Source organism: Neomonachus schauinslandi, chromosome 5, assembly GCF_002201575.2.
Source record: "Neomonachus schauinslandi chromosome 5, ASM220157v2, whole genome shotgun sequence".
NCBI classification, from domain to species: Eukaryota; Metazoa; Chordata; class Mammalia; order Carnivora; family Phocidae; genus Neomonachus; species Neomonachus schauinslandi.
In genome coordinates this window covers 112,334,249-112,352,772 of record NC_058407.1, presented here as the reverse complement: position 1 = coordinate 112,352,772, position 18,524 = coordinate 112,334,249, and the positions used below count along the sequence as shown (strand labels likewise).

At 36.0% G+C, this 18,524-nt stretch overlaps 1 protein-coding gene across 2 annotated transcripts in view; it reads right to left on the bottom strand.

Moving 5' to 3' along the window:
* ODAD2 (outer dynein arm docking complex subunit 2) overlaps positions 1-18,524 on the bottom strand; it is a 177,785-nt gene that overhangs the window by 105,634 nt on the left and 53,627 nt on the right. For both annotated transcript variants that reach the window (XM_021686526.1, XM_021686525.1), the window contains one exon: positions 17,233-17,475. In XM_021686526.1, the coding sequence (XP_021542201.1) occupies positions 17,233-17,475 (243 nt within the window). The remainder of the gene's footprint in view (positions 1-17,232; positions 17,476-18,524) is intronic.

Sequence of the window (18,524 nt, the reverse complement as noted above, 5' to 3'; positions counted from 1 at the left end):
ATATATTTGCAAACCATAAATTTGGTAAGGAGTTAAAATTCAGAATCTATAAGGAGTTCATATAAGTCAGTAGCAAACAAACACACACCTTGGTTAAAAAATTGGCAAAGGAACTGAACAGACATCTCTTCAGAGAAGACCTACAAATGGACAACAGGTATATGAAAACATGCTCAGCATCACTAATCATCAGGGAAACACAAATCAAAGCCACAATGAACTATTGCCTCACTCCTTTTAGAATGGCTATTCTGCAAAAGACAAGAGATAAAAAAATGTTGGTGAGGATATGGAGAAAGGGGAGCCCTTGCACATGGGAATGTAAATTGGTACAGTAATTATGGAAAACAGTATAAATGTTCTTCAAGAAATGAAAAATAGAATTATCATATGATCCAACAATCCCACTTCTGGGTATATATGCAAAAGAAAATAATTCATTATCTCAAAGAGATACCTGCACTGTCATGTTCATTGCAGCATTATTCACAATAGCCAGGATATGGAAACAACCTAAGTGTCTCTTGACAGATGAATGGAAAGAAATTGTGAGTGTGTATACACACACACACACACACACACAATGGGATATTATTTGGCCTTAAAACAGAAAGAAATACTGCTATTTGTGATGTGGATGAATTTGGAAGACATTATGCTAAGTGAAATAAGCTAGACACAGAAGGACAAATATTGCATGATATCACTTATATATGGAATCTAAAAAAGTTGAACTTAGATGTCCATTGATAGATGAATGGATAAAGAGATGTAGTATATATGAACAATGGAGCATTATTCAGCCATAAAAAAAATGAAATCTTGCCATCTGCAACAACATGGATTGAGTTAGACAGTATAATGCTAAGCGAAATAAGTCAGAAAGATAAGTATCATATGATTTCACTCATAAGTGGAATTTTAAGAAAGAAATGAACAAAGGGGGAAAAAAGAGAGAGAGACAAACCAAGAAACAGACTCTTAACTATAGAGAACAAACAGATAGCTACCAGAGGGGAGGTGGGTGGGGGGATGGGTGAAATAGGTGATGGGGATTAAAGAGTACACTTCTTGTGATGAACACTGAATAATGTATAGAAGAATTGAATCACTATATTGTACACCTGAAACTAATATAACACTCTAGGTCAACTACACTGGAATTAAAATAAAAAACTTAAAAAAAGTTGAACTTAGAGAAACAGAGTATTATGGTGGTTGCCAGGGGTTGGGTGGAGGAAATGGGTCAAATGTACAATGTTTCAGTCATAAAGTGGATAAGTTCTATAGATTTAGGGCACAGCACAGTAAATATACTAATAATAATGTATACTTGAAATTTGCTAAGAGAATATATCTTGAGTGTTCTCACCACACACCCCAAAAAAACTAGTAACTGTGTGAGGTTAATATACTAATTAGCTTGATTGTGGAATTATTACACAAGGTATATTGGATAAAAACACCATGTTGTACACCTTGAATATACACAATTTAAAGAACTGTCAATCATATCTCTAAAAACTAGAAAAAAGTAAAAATACTTTAAACATTTAAGAACTTAGGGAATTCTGTCTGCACCCATGAGCCCTTTTTGAAGATTCTACTACAGGATGAGTTCCCAACAACTAAAATATGACTAAAACTTCAGCAAAAAACTGATGAGTGTGTGTGTGTGTACACATATGTGTGTGTGTGTGTATATATATATATATACACACATACATAGATATGATTAAACAAGGGGGGCAGGGGAAAGGGTAGAATAGTAATGTTCAAATGTTGTATGTTATGATAAAGTAGAAATAATGCACTTAAAAATGGGAGGAAAAGAGGCACCCGGGTGGCATAGTCAGTTAAGCATCTGACTCTTGATTTCAGCTCAGGTCTTGATCTCAGGGTCATGAGCCTACTTAAAAAAGGGGGGATGGGGAGGTAAAGAAAGAGGGAAAGAGAAAAACAGAATACACCCACTGACTACTATGTAGACAATAGGTGGGAGTTAAAAAATAACCAGTAAAAACTGAGAAACTCAACGGCAAATAACTACATAACAGAAAGGAAAAAGAGGGCAGTAGAAAAATGTACAGGTAGAAGACAATGACTAGAATAAAACAAAAATGCGAAGTTTAAATAACAACAAAAATTAGAGAGCAAAGACTATAAATCTTATAGAAAAGCAGCAGCAAATATAACAAAATATAAATGATTATAAAATATTATATTGTTGAGACCAAACATATCAGTCATATCAATAAGTGTGACTGCATTTAACTCATTAAAAGAATAACTCTCTGGGGTGCCTGGGTGGCTCAGTCTGTTAAGTGTACAACACTTGATTTTGGCTCAGGTCATGATCTCAGGGTTGTGAGATCAAGCCCCATGTCAGGCTCCCCACTGGGCACTGAGCCTGCTTAAGATTCTATCTCTCTCCCTCTATCCCACACCCTATTCGCATGCTCTCTCTCACTAAAAGAAAAAAGAAAAAAGAAAAAAAAGAACAAGTATTCTTAATTTGGCTTGCAAAGCAAGACCCATCTACTACTGTTTAAAAGGGAATATCTAAAAGAAAATGATTCAAGAAAGACTAAAAATAAAGGGTAGACCAAGATATCCCAGAAAAATGCAAAAAAAAAGAAAGCAGGAGTAAAGATCCTGGTATCAGACAAAGTCGAAATCAAGCCCAAACTCATTAAACGTAACAAAGAAATAGACCTTGGAATATTAAAAGCAAAAATTCACAACTATTAAAAACATGTATGTACCAAATAATATAGCACCTGCCTTTAAGAAGTAAAAACTATATGAGATGTGAGAAGACACAGATAGAAGCACACTAATGATAAGAGGTTTTAAGACACCATTTTCAGTATAAGACAGATCAATTGCACAAAAATGGTAAGCAGAGATAGAAGAGCTAAGTAACATAATAAAGTAGATTTTTAGAGTATACATCAAACTCTACACTCTGTTGACAGGGAATATATTTTCATCACAAGTACCTATAGATACTTTGCAAAAATTTACTTTGCATTAGCTCACAAAAAATAAGTAACTTCCAAAAAAAGTAGAAAGTGAAAAAATCAATATAGTCTGACCAAAACATAGTACAAGTTCTCCTGCTCTCCAAAATTAGAGTGTTCCTATGAAACCATTCATTAGCCAAAAGGGTATAGAGCAAAGAATTACCATTAATTTATATGAAAAAGTTTTTGAGCATTCCCAGATCCCAAAAATAATCTCTCTTAGGCTTTTCTGATACCTTAGGACACATCTTGCTAACAGATGCACAAAATTAATTGAGATAAAACAGAGATGCTCATAAGACACAGTTCAAAGCTATGTTGGCTTGATGCTGAGATGCTGAGTGTAGTTCCTAGGGAAGGAGCTTGATACTGCCATTCTCACTGCTTGGTGTGCATGCTGCCTCTGTAAGGGCTCACTGGGAAACAAATGCTGAATGCTATTTTTGCTTTTTGCCTTTTCCCATAAAAGCAAAAATCTTCAGATTTCTTTTGGTTAGTGAAAACAGGTACCTTAATGTAGATCTTTCATAAACGTGAAGTGGCATAAGATACCTTTCAAAAAGTGGGTGATACCTGTATAATGAGAAATAGCTCACAAAAACAAAAAATAAAAAGTTTCTTCCTTGTGGAATTACCAAAAAAAAAAAAAAATTCTATTAAACAACTCCTGGGCTAAAATTAGGAAAATACAAACATGAAATAAAAGAATTTCTAAAAAAAAAAAAAGATGATAATGAAATCAGTACATATCAACTATACAAGGGATACTTAAAGCATGTCAAAGGAAAATACATGCATAAATTACTTTTATTATTTAAACAAAGAATGAAAATAAATGACATAACTTCCCAGCTCAAAACTTTAGAAAAAAAGTTACAAAACAAACCAAAAGAAAGCAACAAGGAATTAAGAGATAAAAGAAATTTATGAGGTATAGAACAGTACATCTAATTAATAAACTATTTTTTCAGAAAAAATAAAAATAGAAAAACTATACTAGATAACTACATCAGGAAAATACTAGAAGGAAGCTCAAATGTACAAAAACGAAAACACAACAAGTGGTAAATAATCATTAAAAAAAATTTAAAAACCATAAGGTATTACCTTTGTAGACTACTAACTCAAATAAATTAGATAGCACAATGAAACTGATCATTTTATAAAGAAATACAGATTGTCATAAAACACCATTAGAGTAGGGAGCATAAATAGAACAGATTCTGTAGAAGAACTAGAGAAAGCTAGTAAGGAACTAATAACACACACACACACACAGAGTAGGGTCATATGATTGCACAGTAGACTTCTACTGAACCTTTAAAATCTAGGTGGTCCCATTGCTCAATAAATTATTATTCCAGAGTACTGAAATGAAAGAAAACTTCCTAATTCCTTTTGTGAAGCAAGTATAACATTGATACTTAGACCTGATAGAAAAAAAAAAAAGAAATAAGCCAAATACCAATATCACTCATGTCATTAAAAAGATATTAAATAAAATATTAGGAAACAAAAGCATATACCACACTAAGAAAACAGTACATTATAACTAAATGAAACTTATTTCTGGAATGCAAGTTTGGTTCAGTGTTTGGAAACTCATTTAACAGCATTCACCATATTAGTAGATAAAAGGGAAATATTATAATGAAGCATATGGAGCATAATCTCCATAAGTGTTTAAACAGCCTTTGACAAAATTCAATACTTTTCTGATTAAAAAAAACCACTTTAAAATAAAAATTGATTTTTAATGTAATTAATTTAAATTTTAATATTATAAAATATATATCTTTAGTCCTCAAGACATTACTTACTAGAAAAATAGTAGAGGCATTTCCACTAAAATCAGAAATAAATAGGGCAAAGAAGACCAGTATCTATACTACTATCCAACATTATGCTAGGAAATTAGTTAACAAGAGAAATCAAAGAATAAGAATTTATAAAGAAGAGGTAAAATTTTCTCTGGAATACTCTAGAGCAGAGGTCAGCAGATTTTTTGGTAAAGGGATAGATAGTATTTTAGTTTTTATGGGTCATTCAGTCTGTGTCACAACTACTCAACCCTGCCATTGTAGCATAAAACAGCCAAAGACAGTAATAAATGAATGAGCATGACTGTGTTCCAATAAAACTTTATTTATAAAGATAGGATTTGGCCCATGGGCTATATTGTGTCAACCACTGTGCTTAGACAATTAACAATAAAATGAACTCATGGAACACTACATCAAAAACTAATGATGTAAGGTATGGTGATTAACATAATAAAAAAAATTTAATAAAAAAATAAAATAAGTTATTGGAAAAAAATGAACTCAAAGGAGAGAATTCTGTAAGGTAGCAGCATATAGAATTAATATATAAACTTTAATAGTGTTCATAGAGACAATAAATTGAGGGACATAATGGCAGGACAAAAAACATGTATACCATCAACAAAGAAGATGAAACACTTAGGAATGACCTGCACAAAATGCACAAAATCCACATGGAGGAAACTTTATTCTTCAAAGTGAAAAAACTAGACTTCAACAAATGAGTTCCTATAATTTTACTACGGTTATGGAGGACATCAGGGGAAGCTGGGTGAAGGGCAAATGGGAAATCTCTGTACTCTGCATTCTCTATTTTTGCAACTTTTCCGTAAGTCTGGTGCTACTACAAAATAAAAGTTAAAAAGAACTATTTTTAGGGGCGCCTGGGTGGCTCAGTCGGTTAAGAGGCGGCCTTTGGCTCAGGTCATGATCCTGGGGTCTTGGGATCGAGCCCCACGTCTGGCTCCCTGCTCAGCAGAAAGCCTGCTTCTCCCTCTCCCTATTCCTGCCGCTCTGTCTACTTGTGCTCTCTATGTCTCTGTCAAATAAATAAATAAAATCTTAAAAAAAAAAAAACAACTATTTTTAAAAAGTGAAGATCCTGACATGCAGAAAATAATCATAGATATTTCTTAAGTTTTTAGCTTCCATATTTTTTAGATTGGAATTTTATAGTATTTTAATAGAAAATTACATTCCCCAAAACTCAAGTGTTTTTTGTAATTTTGTGATTTCATATACCTGAAGGCCAGATTACCTCCAGATGAATTCTGTATATTTCAAATAGATACTAAAAGTCAACAAAAAGAGAAAATTCAGCACAAATAAATCTACTTTTTCATGAACTTAGTGTGTCAGAATACCTGTTGTTCCATTTTAGATCCTAGGGAAAGGCATAATTAATATGAAATTATGTATTTATTTATTTTTAAAGATTTTATTTATTTATTTGACAGAGAGAGAGAGTGACAAACAGGGGGAGTAGCAGAGGTTGAGGGAGAAGCAAGCCCTCCACCGAGCAAGGAGCCTGATGCGGGACTTGATCCCAGGATCCTGGGATCATGACCAGAGCTGAAGGCAGATGCTTAATGACTGAGCCACTCAGGCACCCCTAATATGAAATAATTTATATTGAGTTTCTAGAAGCAGTCATCTGAAGTATTGAAAAAAGTCAATAGAGCTTTATGAAATCATTGGTTTCTCAAATATCATTTTTGATTCAGTAGCTAAACTGTTATTATTAAGACATTTCTGATTCTTATTAAATATACATATAAGGGAGAAGAACTGGTTATGCATTCTATTGTACGGAGTTAATAAAACTGTGCTGTGAGTATATGTTTATCCCGCTATGTGACCTAAGTCTTAGCCACAACCACAGACAAATTACTGAAACATAAAACTGCTAGTCGTTAAAATAAGTTCCTAACCTATGAATTATATAAGACTTAATGGGGGAGAGGTATTTGTTTGTCATTTCCTTACCATTTAACGGAAAGCTCAAAGATGCAATAAATCCTACAAATCTAGCAAGAACAGCCATGTCTGAAATATGATGCCAAGAGCAATGCTGTTTGGATTCTTACCAAACTCAAAATACTGTTTTCTGAAACTGCCTTAGTACATTTATAAAAACATTTGTGGGAAAACCGTATTTACAAGTACAAAAGGATCCACCGACGACCTTGTTCCACAAGAAAGGACAATTTTGTCTTTTCTTCTGAGGGCTTCTCAGAGAATTTGACAATCTTGAACACTTTTTCTCTTTTAAATGCTCTCTTCCCTTTGTTTTTTCAGTAACTCATTTACTTTCCCTCACAACTCTGGCTGATCCTTCTCAGTTTCTTTATCGGTACTTTGGTACATTCCTTCTCCCTGAAAGATTGGGTTCCATAGGCTTCCGTTCACTCTGCTTTCCCTTCCTCACGATCTCTCACGTGCAGCCAGACTTCATTGACCAAATATTGTGTCTAACCTGCATCTCTCTCCTGAGCTTTAGACACGAATATCCAATTGACTGGTTGCTGTCACCGTGTGAACATGTCATGGGAACCTCAATGTCCACCCAAACATAACTGAATTCACCATCCATTCATTATGTAATAAATGTTGGTTGGTGCCTACCTTGAGTCTGGAACTGCATTAGGCACTATAATGATGACATTTCTCCCCTAGTGAAGTTCATTTTTCCTTCACTAGCCCTGCACCTATATTCCCTCTATCAGTAAGTGGTACCATTATCCATCTAGTTGCCAAAGTCAGATACCTAAATATGCATATGATCTCAAAGTAACATACTGTACACCTTATACTTACACAATATGACACAGCAAATTTATTCAATTAAAAAAAGAAAAGAAACCAACCTAAATATCAAGTGGCACTCCTCCTTCTTCTTTATAACTCATGTTCAATCACTCCCCTGGTTTTATTCATCCTTTCCCTTTATTTCTCTTTAATCTGTCACTTTCCTTATTCTTTATTATATTATATTCCACTGGCTTAGTTTAAGCCATCTTCACGTCTGGCCTGCAATGATCCCTTAACATGTTCCTCTGTCTCAAGTTATACTTAAAACCCTTCAGTAACCTTTGATCAACTTTAAAACAAAACAACAAATGTATTACCATGATGCAAAAGCTTGAATTATAATTGCCTATGTAAACATGTAAATATGTCAATGCCACACCCTCCAAGCTCCTAATTGCAGATGAGAATTTAAAGTGAGTTATTCACCATTTAGGGGCCACTTGTTCTCAATTTATAGCAAATTAAATAACATGATTAATTTGATGCAAAAGAAACACAGAAATAAGGAACTCATCTATAGATGAGTACAGATGCTAGACAGTCTAACTTTAATTTTCTGTTTACATATTACCATTTTAAATTGTTATTAATCAAAACTACTGCTACATGAACAATACTGACCAACATTTACCCAGCACTTATTATGTATCAAGTACTTTACACATATTAATTCACATAATCATTACAACAACCCAATGAGATAGGTACCCTTACCATTCCCATTTTATGTATGTGGTAACCAAGGCACCAAGTAGTTTAATAAAAGGAAATAGTTGGTAAGTGGTAAGACTGGCATCCAAGCAGTGGTTCCAGAATCAATGCTCTTTTTTATTTTTTAAAGATTTATTTATTTATTTGAGGGGGGAGGGGCAGAGGGAGATGGAGAGAAAGAATCTCAAGCAGATTCTGTGCTTAGCATGGGAGGTCTACGCAGGGCTCGATCTCAGGACCCTGAGATCATGACCTGAGCCAAAACTAAGGGTCAGACACCTAACTGACCGAGCCACACAGGCGCCCCTGGAATCTATGCTGTTAATCATTATAACATACAGAATGAAAGGGGATTTTGCAAGGTATTAAACAAGAACTTTGATTTTGTAAAGATGATACATATTCATCATATAGACTGCCTAGAAAAATACAAAGAAGAAAATAAGAAATGATCCTAAATCCTGCCATTCAGAAATAATAATCATTGATAACTAAGGTAAATGATTCTGGATATTTCTTTATGCTCAAAGCTAGATAACAGGATGGATAGGTAAGAGAGGCAGAAAAATGGATGGATAGATGATAAACAAACAGATAAAAGGATTTTGTATACAGTATGTACTGATCCATTTATGTGAAAGATGATAAAATTTGCACACTGACTCACCCACCTTGGATTTAATTTGTTTTTATTTTTGTCAGTTGTATTATTAAATTATTATTAGTAGTATCTATAAAATTTAGAGGATTCCCCTAATGAAAACTCCTGCATTATTTTCTTAGTATAATGTCTAAATAAATTCAATGGTCTCCACTGATACCTTTTAGCCATATTTTGCTGTTTTGAAATACTTTGAGTAATTTCTTGATTGACTTTCTGTAATCAGCAGTGTTTTCACCAAGAGTTAGTACTGTATTCACTAAGTCCTTACATGATTGAGAATGTGCTACTACCTTCATACTTGAAGAACAACTTGGCTGGATGTGAAATTCTTGGGTAATATTTTTTCTACCTCAGAATGTTAATCTGAGGGATTTGATCCTCCAAATCAATGTTTTTTGACCTTAAAAAAAGTTGTGGAGAAGTGTGAAGACATTCTGTCCTCATGGTTTGTTCTTTTGCCTAGATATACTTACTTTTTCCTTTCCTTTTGAAATGCAAATAGATTTATCAGGATGCATTTCTGTTGGCCATTCTGTATCAATATTGCTAGGGTCTTTTGGGGTCTTTTGACCTACAGATTCACACAAAAACTTTTCTTCTATTGTTATCTTTAATTCAGATCATATTCCATTGGTTCCAACCTCTTCTTAAGGAATACCCATTACGTTTAAGTTGGGTCTCCTTGGGTTCCATATTTACCACTTCCTATTGTAATTTTAATATACTCTTCATTTCATTTTACATTTCCTATATACCACATGCCTGTGTTTTCGATTGTGTCTATCATACTTTTCTTGCATCTATTCAGGCTTTAAGTTCAATAATTTTTTTATTTCTCTTCTGAGTTCTGGCTACTAGCTTGTCACAACAATTTAAGTTATCTTATAAAGTCTTTTTAAAAATTTGATGTGATTTCTTTTGGCTCTTTTATTAAGAGGGAGTATACTATCTTAATAGCCTTGTGATTGTGGGGAAATTATTTGTCTGAATCTATCTGTTTCCTTTTATGATGGAATTACCTCAAAAACAATCCTACAAAAATCTGCAATTCTCTTTGCCTTGTGAACACATCTCTTCCATTCAGTTTTGAGCATTCAAACAGTCAATCCGGCTTACTCCAAATCTCTAAAAATTTATAGCTTCATTGTGTTGCAATCCAGCAATCATCATCTCTAGTATCCTTTTCACTCCAAAGGGTGTCTAGCAGTCTCCTTGGGCTAGAAGACTGTTGTAGACAATATAAAATGACATGTCCATACGACTTTTCCTTAGGCTCTGGTGTTTTATAATGCAAAACTAGGTCTCTGATGGGAAATTCCTCACTTCTTCCAAGGCCTATTCACTCCCCTGGTCTCTGCCATGAAGAAAAAAGAAAAATGTTGGCTATGCATTTCATGACCATGACACTTATTTGGGGGGAAATCTCAAGATATGAAGCGGTATGTGTTAGCTGTCAGCATAACGTGTCAGCATGACACGCAGGTCAATAATTTACCTACATTCTGCAAGTGTGTTTCACATTTAAGATTTGGAACTGTGGACATTTCCTTGTTTGAGAGGACATACTTTTTTCCTACTTTTCTTCTTTATTGTAGTTTTCATATTATGAACCAGAAGTAAAATGTTTCATAAAATTATTCAAACTAGTTCCGTGTATTTACAAATAAATGTTTATTTACTGTCATTTCATCATCTACTCTAACATTTTAGAATGTCAAAAGGTCCTTGAGGCCTTTTGTTTATTACTGAGTTGTTTTCTCATTATATTTTGTTGCTTCAAAACCTACGTTAAGATTCAGAATAAGAAAAGCACGTAGCTGTTTTCTCTAGCTTTTTCTTGAATGGGTTCAACTGAAAAATCAATAAATATAACAATTTATAGTTATATTAAGAAGGGTTTGAAGGCCTGTTGTGAAAGTAATGTAATGATGATATTTAGAAGTAATTTTTAGGTGTCAACTAGATAACCTGGTAATGACTTATGTGGAAATCATTAAATCTGAAATACACAGAATAGAAGATGGGGCTTTGTAAGAATGAATTCTAATCTATGTAGATGAAATTCGATATATTTATTATTATAATAGGAACAGAATAGAAAACCCAGAAATAAACCCACAATTTTGTGTTCAATTAGTCTTTGACAAAGGAGGAAAGAATATGCAATGGGAAAAACACAGTCTCTTCAACAAGTGGTGTTGGAAAAACTGGACAGCTACATGCAAAAGGATGAAACTGGACCACTTTCTTACACTATACACAAAAGTAAACTCAAATGTATGAAAAAACCTAAATGTGAGACCTGAAACCATAAAAATCCTTGAAGAGAGTGCAGGCGGTAATTTCTGACATCAGCCATAGCAACATTTTCTAAATATGTCTCCTGACGCAAGGGAAATAAAAGCAAAAATAAACTATTGGGACTTCGTCAAAATAAAAAGCTTTTGCACAGCAAAGGAAACAATTAACAAAACTAAAAGGCAACCTACCGAATGGGAGAAGATATTTACAAATGACATATCCAATAAACGGTTAGTAAAGAAGATGTGGTCCATATATACAATGGAATATTACTCAGTCATCAGAAAGGATGAATACCCATCATTTGCATTGACATGGATGTTACTGGAGGGGATTATGCTGAGCGAAATAAGTCAAGCAGAGAAAGACAATTATCATATGGTCTCACTCATTTGTGGAATATAAGAAATAGCGTGGAGGACCACAGGGGAAGGAAGGGAAACCTGAATGGGAAGAAATCAGAGAGGGAGACAAACCATGAGAGAGACTCTGGACTCCATGAACCAAACTGAGGGTTACAGAAGAGAGGGGGATGGGAGGATGGGGTAACCAGGTGACGGGCATTAAGGAGGGCACGTGTTGTGATGAGCACTGGGTGTTATACGCAACTAATGAATCATTGAACACTACATCAAAAACTAATGATGTACTATATGCTTTCTAATTGAACATAATTATATATATGTGTGTGTATATATATGTAGAGAGAGAATTTATACAACTCAACAGCCAAAAATAAATAAATAAAATAACCCAATTTAACAATAGGCAGAAGATATGAACAGATATTTCTCTAAAGAAGACATATATAGATGGCCAACAGACACATGAAAAGATGCTCAACATCACTTGGCATCAGGGAAATACAAATCAAAACCACAGTGAGAGATCATCTCATACCTGCCAGAATGGCTAAAATCAGAAACATGAGAAACAACAGGTGTTGGTGAGGATGTGGAGAAAAAGGAACCCTCTTGCACTGTTAGTGGGAATGCAAATTGGTGTAGCCACTCTGCAAAACAGTAGGGAGGTTCCTCAAAAAGTTAAAAATAGAACTGCCCTATGATCCAGGAATCGCACTATTGGGTATTTACCCACAAAATACAAAAACACTAATTCAAAGTGATACATGCACCTCTATGTTTATTGCAACATCATTTACAATAGCCAAACTACTGGAATAAGCCTAAGTGTCCATCAATAGATGAATGGATAAAGAAGGAATGGTATACACACACACACACACAAATACAAACACACACACAACGGAATATTATTCAGCCATAAAAACAATAAAAATTTGCCATTTGCAATGACATTGATGGAGCTAGAGCATATAATGCTAAGTGAAATTAGAGAAAAATACCATACGACCTCACTTATGTGTAGAATTTAAGAAACAAAAGAGAGAGAGACAAACCAAGAAACAGACTCTTCACTATAGAGAACAAACTGATGGCTACCAGAGGGGAGGTGGGTGGGGGAATGGGTGAAATAGGAGATGGGGATTAAGGAGGACACTTGTCATGATGAGCACAAGGTGATGTATGGAAGTGTTGAATCACTACATTGTACACCTGAAACTAATGTAACACTGTATGTTAACCATACTGGAAGTAAAATAAAAAACTTAAAAAAAAAGAAATTAGTAGTCATCAAGAGATAAAAAGATGATTTATGAGTCACAGGTGATACAGAAATCATATGCTATTAACAAGGCAGACAATGATAAAATATATATGAAATGTATATAAAAAAACAAACAAACCTCAAGGTAGCTTCTCAAGCAGAGCTCACTCCCATCCCAGGGCTTTTGTGTTCGCTACTCCTTGTCCCGTGCGTTCTTCCCTCAGGTTGTCTTCTCATCTCTCAGGTCTTGATTCAAATATTATCCTTCCAGAGGCTACCATTCTCTCTTCCACTTTCTCTTTTCTCTTTCCACTGTAGCTAAAGTAACCACCTCCCGCTCATTCAATCATGCTGTTTTCTTTATACCATTTAGCACTATCTGAAATCATTTTATTTAAGAGTTTATAGTCTGTGTTCCACATACACAACGGAATGTGAGTTCCAAGAAAGCAGGAACTTTGCTGTGGGTACACTATACTTTCAGTGGCTAGCACAAAAGATGCTTGATAAATATTTGTTCAATGAATAAGGAATAAACAATATAACTTTAGATATTTAACATGTGCAAGGAAAAGATGAAGCTCGAGAAGTAGAATGGGGTCAAGAGGCAAATGCTTTGAATACCAGGCTAAGGAACTTAGGTTTGTTTTTTAAAGCTTGAGAGGTCATGGATGGTTCTTTAGAAAACAACCCTATCATATCTACAGTTTAGAAGAATAAATTTCAATGCTGCGCAGAAAAGATATGGAAGGGGAGAACTATGAGATGAGACCAAACAGAGCCTGCTTCAATAGTCCAGGTAAAAGGTGACAGAAGCTCAACTGAAGGTCAAGAGCAGGAGGATGCATTCAAAAAAAGTTAGTTCAGAGGCAGTTGGTGTAGTTGGCAGACGTGAGTAGACAAAAAGTAGACAAGGGCCGAAGATCAAAAGAAATACATAAAGCCATTTCTGACAAGTGTTTATCATGTGCTAATGAACACCATGTGTTTTTTCAGAAAGACGAATACATCAGAAAACTGTTTTATAGGCCCAGGGGATGCTCTTCCCTTGAAGTTATCATGAGTACAACTAGTAGTCCTTGGTGTCTGAAACACCTGAGCCTAAGGCTCCAGTAACCAAATCCAAAGAGCATTACAGAGGCTTTAGTACTTGTGTCCCAGACATGTGGTGAGATGAGACTCACATTAACAGAGCTCCAGGGCTGTCTTAGAGTTGCAGCCTTCCTGTGAAGGAAGAGGACCTGGCTGAATACAAATGAGTCACAAATTCCGGGAGAGTAGGCAGATGGAAGAAGGCATGACCAGAGACTATTGGCATCAGGTATAAGCTTCCCGTATCAATCAAATGGTGAAATAGATAGGAAGTTATACATTTCAGCAGGGTTGTATGTATGGCCCCATAATGTATGACACTGGGTATATGTCTGTGGGAATGGTGCTCCCTAGAGTTGTGCAGGATATATCCATACACAGCAGCCCTGAGTGCCTGGTCACACACAGTGAAGAGTTGAATGAATGTGTGAATCAGAATGAAATGATTCAGGAGATATATAGGAGAATCGTATGATAAAAAGATTACAGGTGTGACTCATGGATCCAATCGACCATCTCAAGAAACACTGCTATCTTGGACTGAAGGGGACAGAAATAGGATGAAATGAAGGAAGGTTGTCAGACCTCTGGGAGTCTATAGGACTAGCCAATAGAGCTGTCTGGTGCCCAATAATGTGGTGTTATTTCTTACATAGCCAGGATTCATGGGTCCAGGAATTGGGGGATGGAAATGAGAGTGGTGCCTACTGCTCACTATTACCCCTAGTGACCCACTAGCAAATGTTTTTGCTTCCTGTTCCTGTGACCTTACACTTTGCTGGTTTAGAGGTCTTAGTTCAAAGTGGGGAATGCTTCCACCAGGAGACTCAACAATGATTCTGAACTGAAAGTTAAATCTGCCTCCCAGCCACTTTGGCCTCCCTATGCCTCTAAACCAACAAGCAACAGAGGGAGTTACTGTGTTGGCTGGGGTGACTGATCCCAATTATCAAGGGGAAATTGGACTGCTACTCCACAATAGAGGTAAAGAAGACTATATCTGGAAAACAAGAGATCCCTTAGGGCATCTCTTAAGTATTACCATGCCCTGTGATTACAGTTGATGGAAAACTACAACAACCAATCTAGGCAGGGCTACTAATGGCCCAGACCCTCAGGAATGAAGGTTTGGGTTACCCCACCAGGTAAAGAACAACAACCAGCTAAAGTGCTTGCCGAGAGCAAAGGGAATATGGAATGGGTAATGAAAGAAGGTAGTTGTAAATACCAGCTATGACCACATGACCAGTTCCAGAATGAGTATTGTAATTGTCATGAATATTCCTTCCTTAGGGGCGCCTGGGTGGCTCAGTTGTTGGGCATCTGCCTTTGGCTCAGGTCATGATCCCAGGGTCCTGGGATCGAGCCCCGCATTGGGGTTCCTTGCTCGGTGGGAAGCCTGCTTCTCCCTCTGCCTCTCCCCCTGCTTGTGTTCCCTCTCTTGCTGTGTCTCTCTCTGTCAAATAAATAAATAAAATCTTAAAAAAAAATTCCTTCCTTATTTTGTTATGAATATGTCTGTGTGTATCTTTTCTTCCCTCTTTTATCCTCTTACCATGTAACACAAGATATATTAACTTTATATCATAGTTTTTAAGTATGGCTAACTTTACATTAAAGTATTTAAGTAACAGGATATCAAGGAGAAGAGTAAACATAATCTAAGAACTTTGCTTCCTCATCTGGGAAAAGGGTTAGTGAATTTTCAGTAGTACACTGGATAGTTGTGTAATGTTAGGCAGGAATATGGCCTTGTTATTACCTTTCTATAGAGATTAAGTATGGTTTAAGGAGATGCATGAATGGGTACCAAGTTGACATGGGTGGACATGTGATGGTTAATGTTTATGTGTCAACTTGACTGGTTTAAGGGATGCCCAGATATTGGTCAAACTTTTTTTTTTTTTTTTTGAGAGAGAGAGAGCACATGCCAGTGGGGCAGGGAGGGCCAGAGGAAGAGGGAGGGAGAGCGAGAGTCCTAAGCAGGCTCCATGCTCAGCATGGAGCCCACCCGATGTAGGGCTCAGTCTCACGATCCTTAGATCATGACCTGTGCCAAGATCAAGAATCGGATAGTCAACTCTCTGAACCACTCAGATACCTCTGGTCAAACATTATTTTGCATATTTCTGTGAAGGTGTCTTTTTGGATGGGATTGATATTTAAATTGGCAGACTCTGAGTATAGCAGATTATCCTCCATAATGTTAGTGGGCCTCATCTAATCAGTTGAAGGCGTTCATAGAAAAAAGGCTGACTTCCTCTGAGCAAGAAGCAGTTCTGCCAGCAGACCGCCTTTGACCTCAAACTGCAGCTCTTTCCTGAGTCTCCATTCTGCTAGCTTCCCGCATCAGAAGGGGGGGGCTTGTCAAGCCTCCACAATCACGGGAGCCAATTCCTTAAATCTATCCCCCTACGCCTCCCACCTTTCTCATCCTGTTGATTCTGGTTCTCTGGAGAACCCTCATACAATAACTTTGGCCCGTATGGGTTCTTCCCTTTCTGGACTTCATATATATATGAAGTATATGTATATATACTTCACACACACACACACACACACATATATTTCATATAAATATATTTATACACAAATATGTTTATTTATTTAAATATATACTTATATATGTATATATAATCTCTATATCATCTTGCTATTGTTCTTAAGTTGTATAACATTTAAGTCTTTTCTTCCTAATTACACAAGAATTTGCTTAAGGACCAAGATCACAGCTTAAAATCCTTTGTCTTTCTCTCTCATCAGTTCACAGTTCTTGTTAGGTACTCAAAATATGTTTGCTGAATTGAACTGAAAAACAAGAAGGATACTATGGGAATGCTACCTAAAACTACCTAAGGTCTCAGAGAGAGAGAGAGAGTTCCTTAGGAAGCAGAGAAAAATTTTGTCAATTGTATGAAGGTTTCTGGGTGGGACATTAATTACTGGGAATGTTAAATCCTCCCAATATGCCCAGCCTCTGCCCTCTAGCTCATCCAAGGGAACAATCTGGCTCTGTAACTCATGACTAGTAACCTTGTGGTTATTTACATGTAAATCCATTTTACTTTTTCACCATTTGTGCATGCCAATTCTAAGTGATGACACTATTCTATGATGACCTGAGCGTTTCCCCTAACATTCTCAAATAAAATCTTTCAGTTGCTAGGCTACTTACATCATACTTTCAGGATCTACTGCACAAGCACCAACTGCTTTTGTGACATTGACAAGAAGAGCTTGGTTTATTCCAACGAGGAGGTTCACAAGTGGTTGAATGCCACCACATTTCTGGACAATGACTCGGTTTTCATATTCCTGACAACATTCTCCCAATGCACCGACCACATTCACAAGCACTTCTTCGGGCTGGTCAGTTAAAAGTCCCACCAAAGTTTCAATGGCTTTGTATTCCCGAAACCTAAGTTCATCACAAGAAAAAGAGGTGGGAGGGGGAGGGAAAGAGGAGAACAGTATTACTTTTGGTATAAAATTAGCTAATAATATTAATAGCACAAAATTTCTAAATGCCAACTATATGATCATCCAGTCCTTACAAAAACCCTATGATGCAGGTACTACCACAATCCCTATTTTCAGAAAGCTAATTTGAAGCTTTATAAATAGTGAAGCTGGCATCCACATCCAGCTGATGTACCTTTAATCTCTATACTGTATAGTCCTTAAGACAACTACAACTTCTACCAAATCAGAGTGTCAGTGATTCGCTATGGGTGTTTTCCCCATGTCACAGAGACTATTTTACATGAACAAAACAAAATAAGCCTATTTTATGTTAAATAAGACATGTAAATTTCTTGTTCAAATCATCACACTGAGGGGCGCCTGGGTGGCTCAGTCAATTGAGCATCCGACTCTTGATTTCAGCTCAGGTCCTGATCTCAGGGCCCTGATCTTGAATTGGGCTCTGCTCTCAGTGGGGAGTCTGCTCTCTCTCCCCTTTGGCCTTCCTCCCACTCATGCATACTCTCTCTAAAATAAATAAATAAATCTTAAAAAAAATCATCACACTGAGACAAAGAAGAGTTGCCTCAGAATATCCATCATAGAGTATGAGAACTCTAAAAGTATATGAAGAAATAAATTTGAATATTGAAATAAATCAGATGGTCATAAAGTTTATAAATACATTAAAATTCAATAAAATCATTTTAAAATGGCTGCTCTTTAACTGATTAGTTGGCATTTAGCTGACTTATCTTGTTTATCTTTAAAAAAGGAAAAGGAATGGAACCACTTCCATCTCTAAAGATTTATCCCTGCACCTTCATAGGTCTCTACAGGAAATCGGAGATACTCGTCATTTATATGGCTACCCGTAAGCAAAAGAGCCCATTCACACAAATAGATTAATTAGCAAGTCCCTTAGTACTTAGTCCTGAGTGAGGCACAGAAAACCATTGCCAGGTGGTGGGATGAGAAGTAGAAGTCTTGCATTTCTAAAAATAC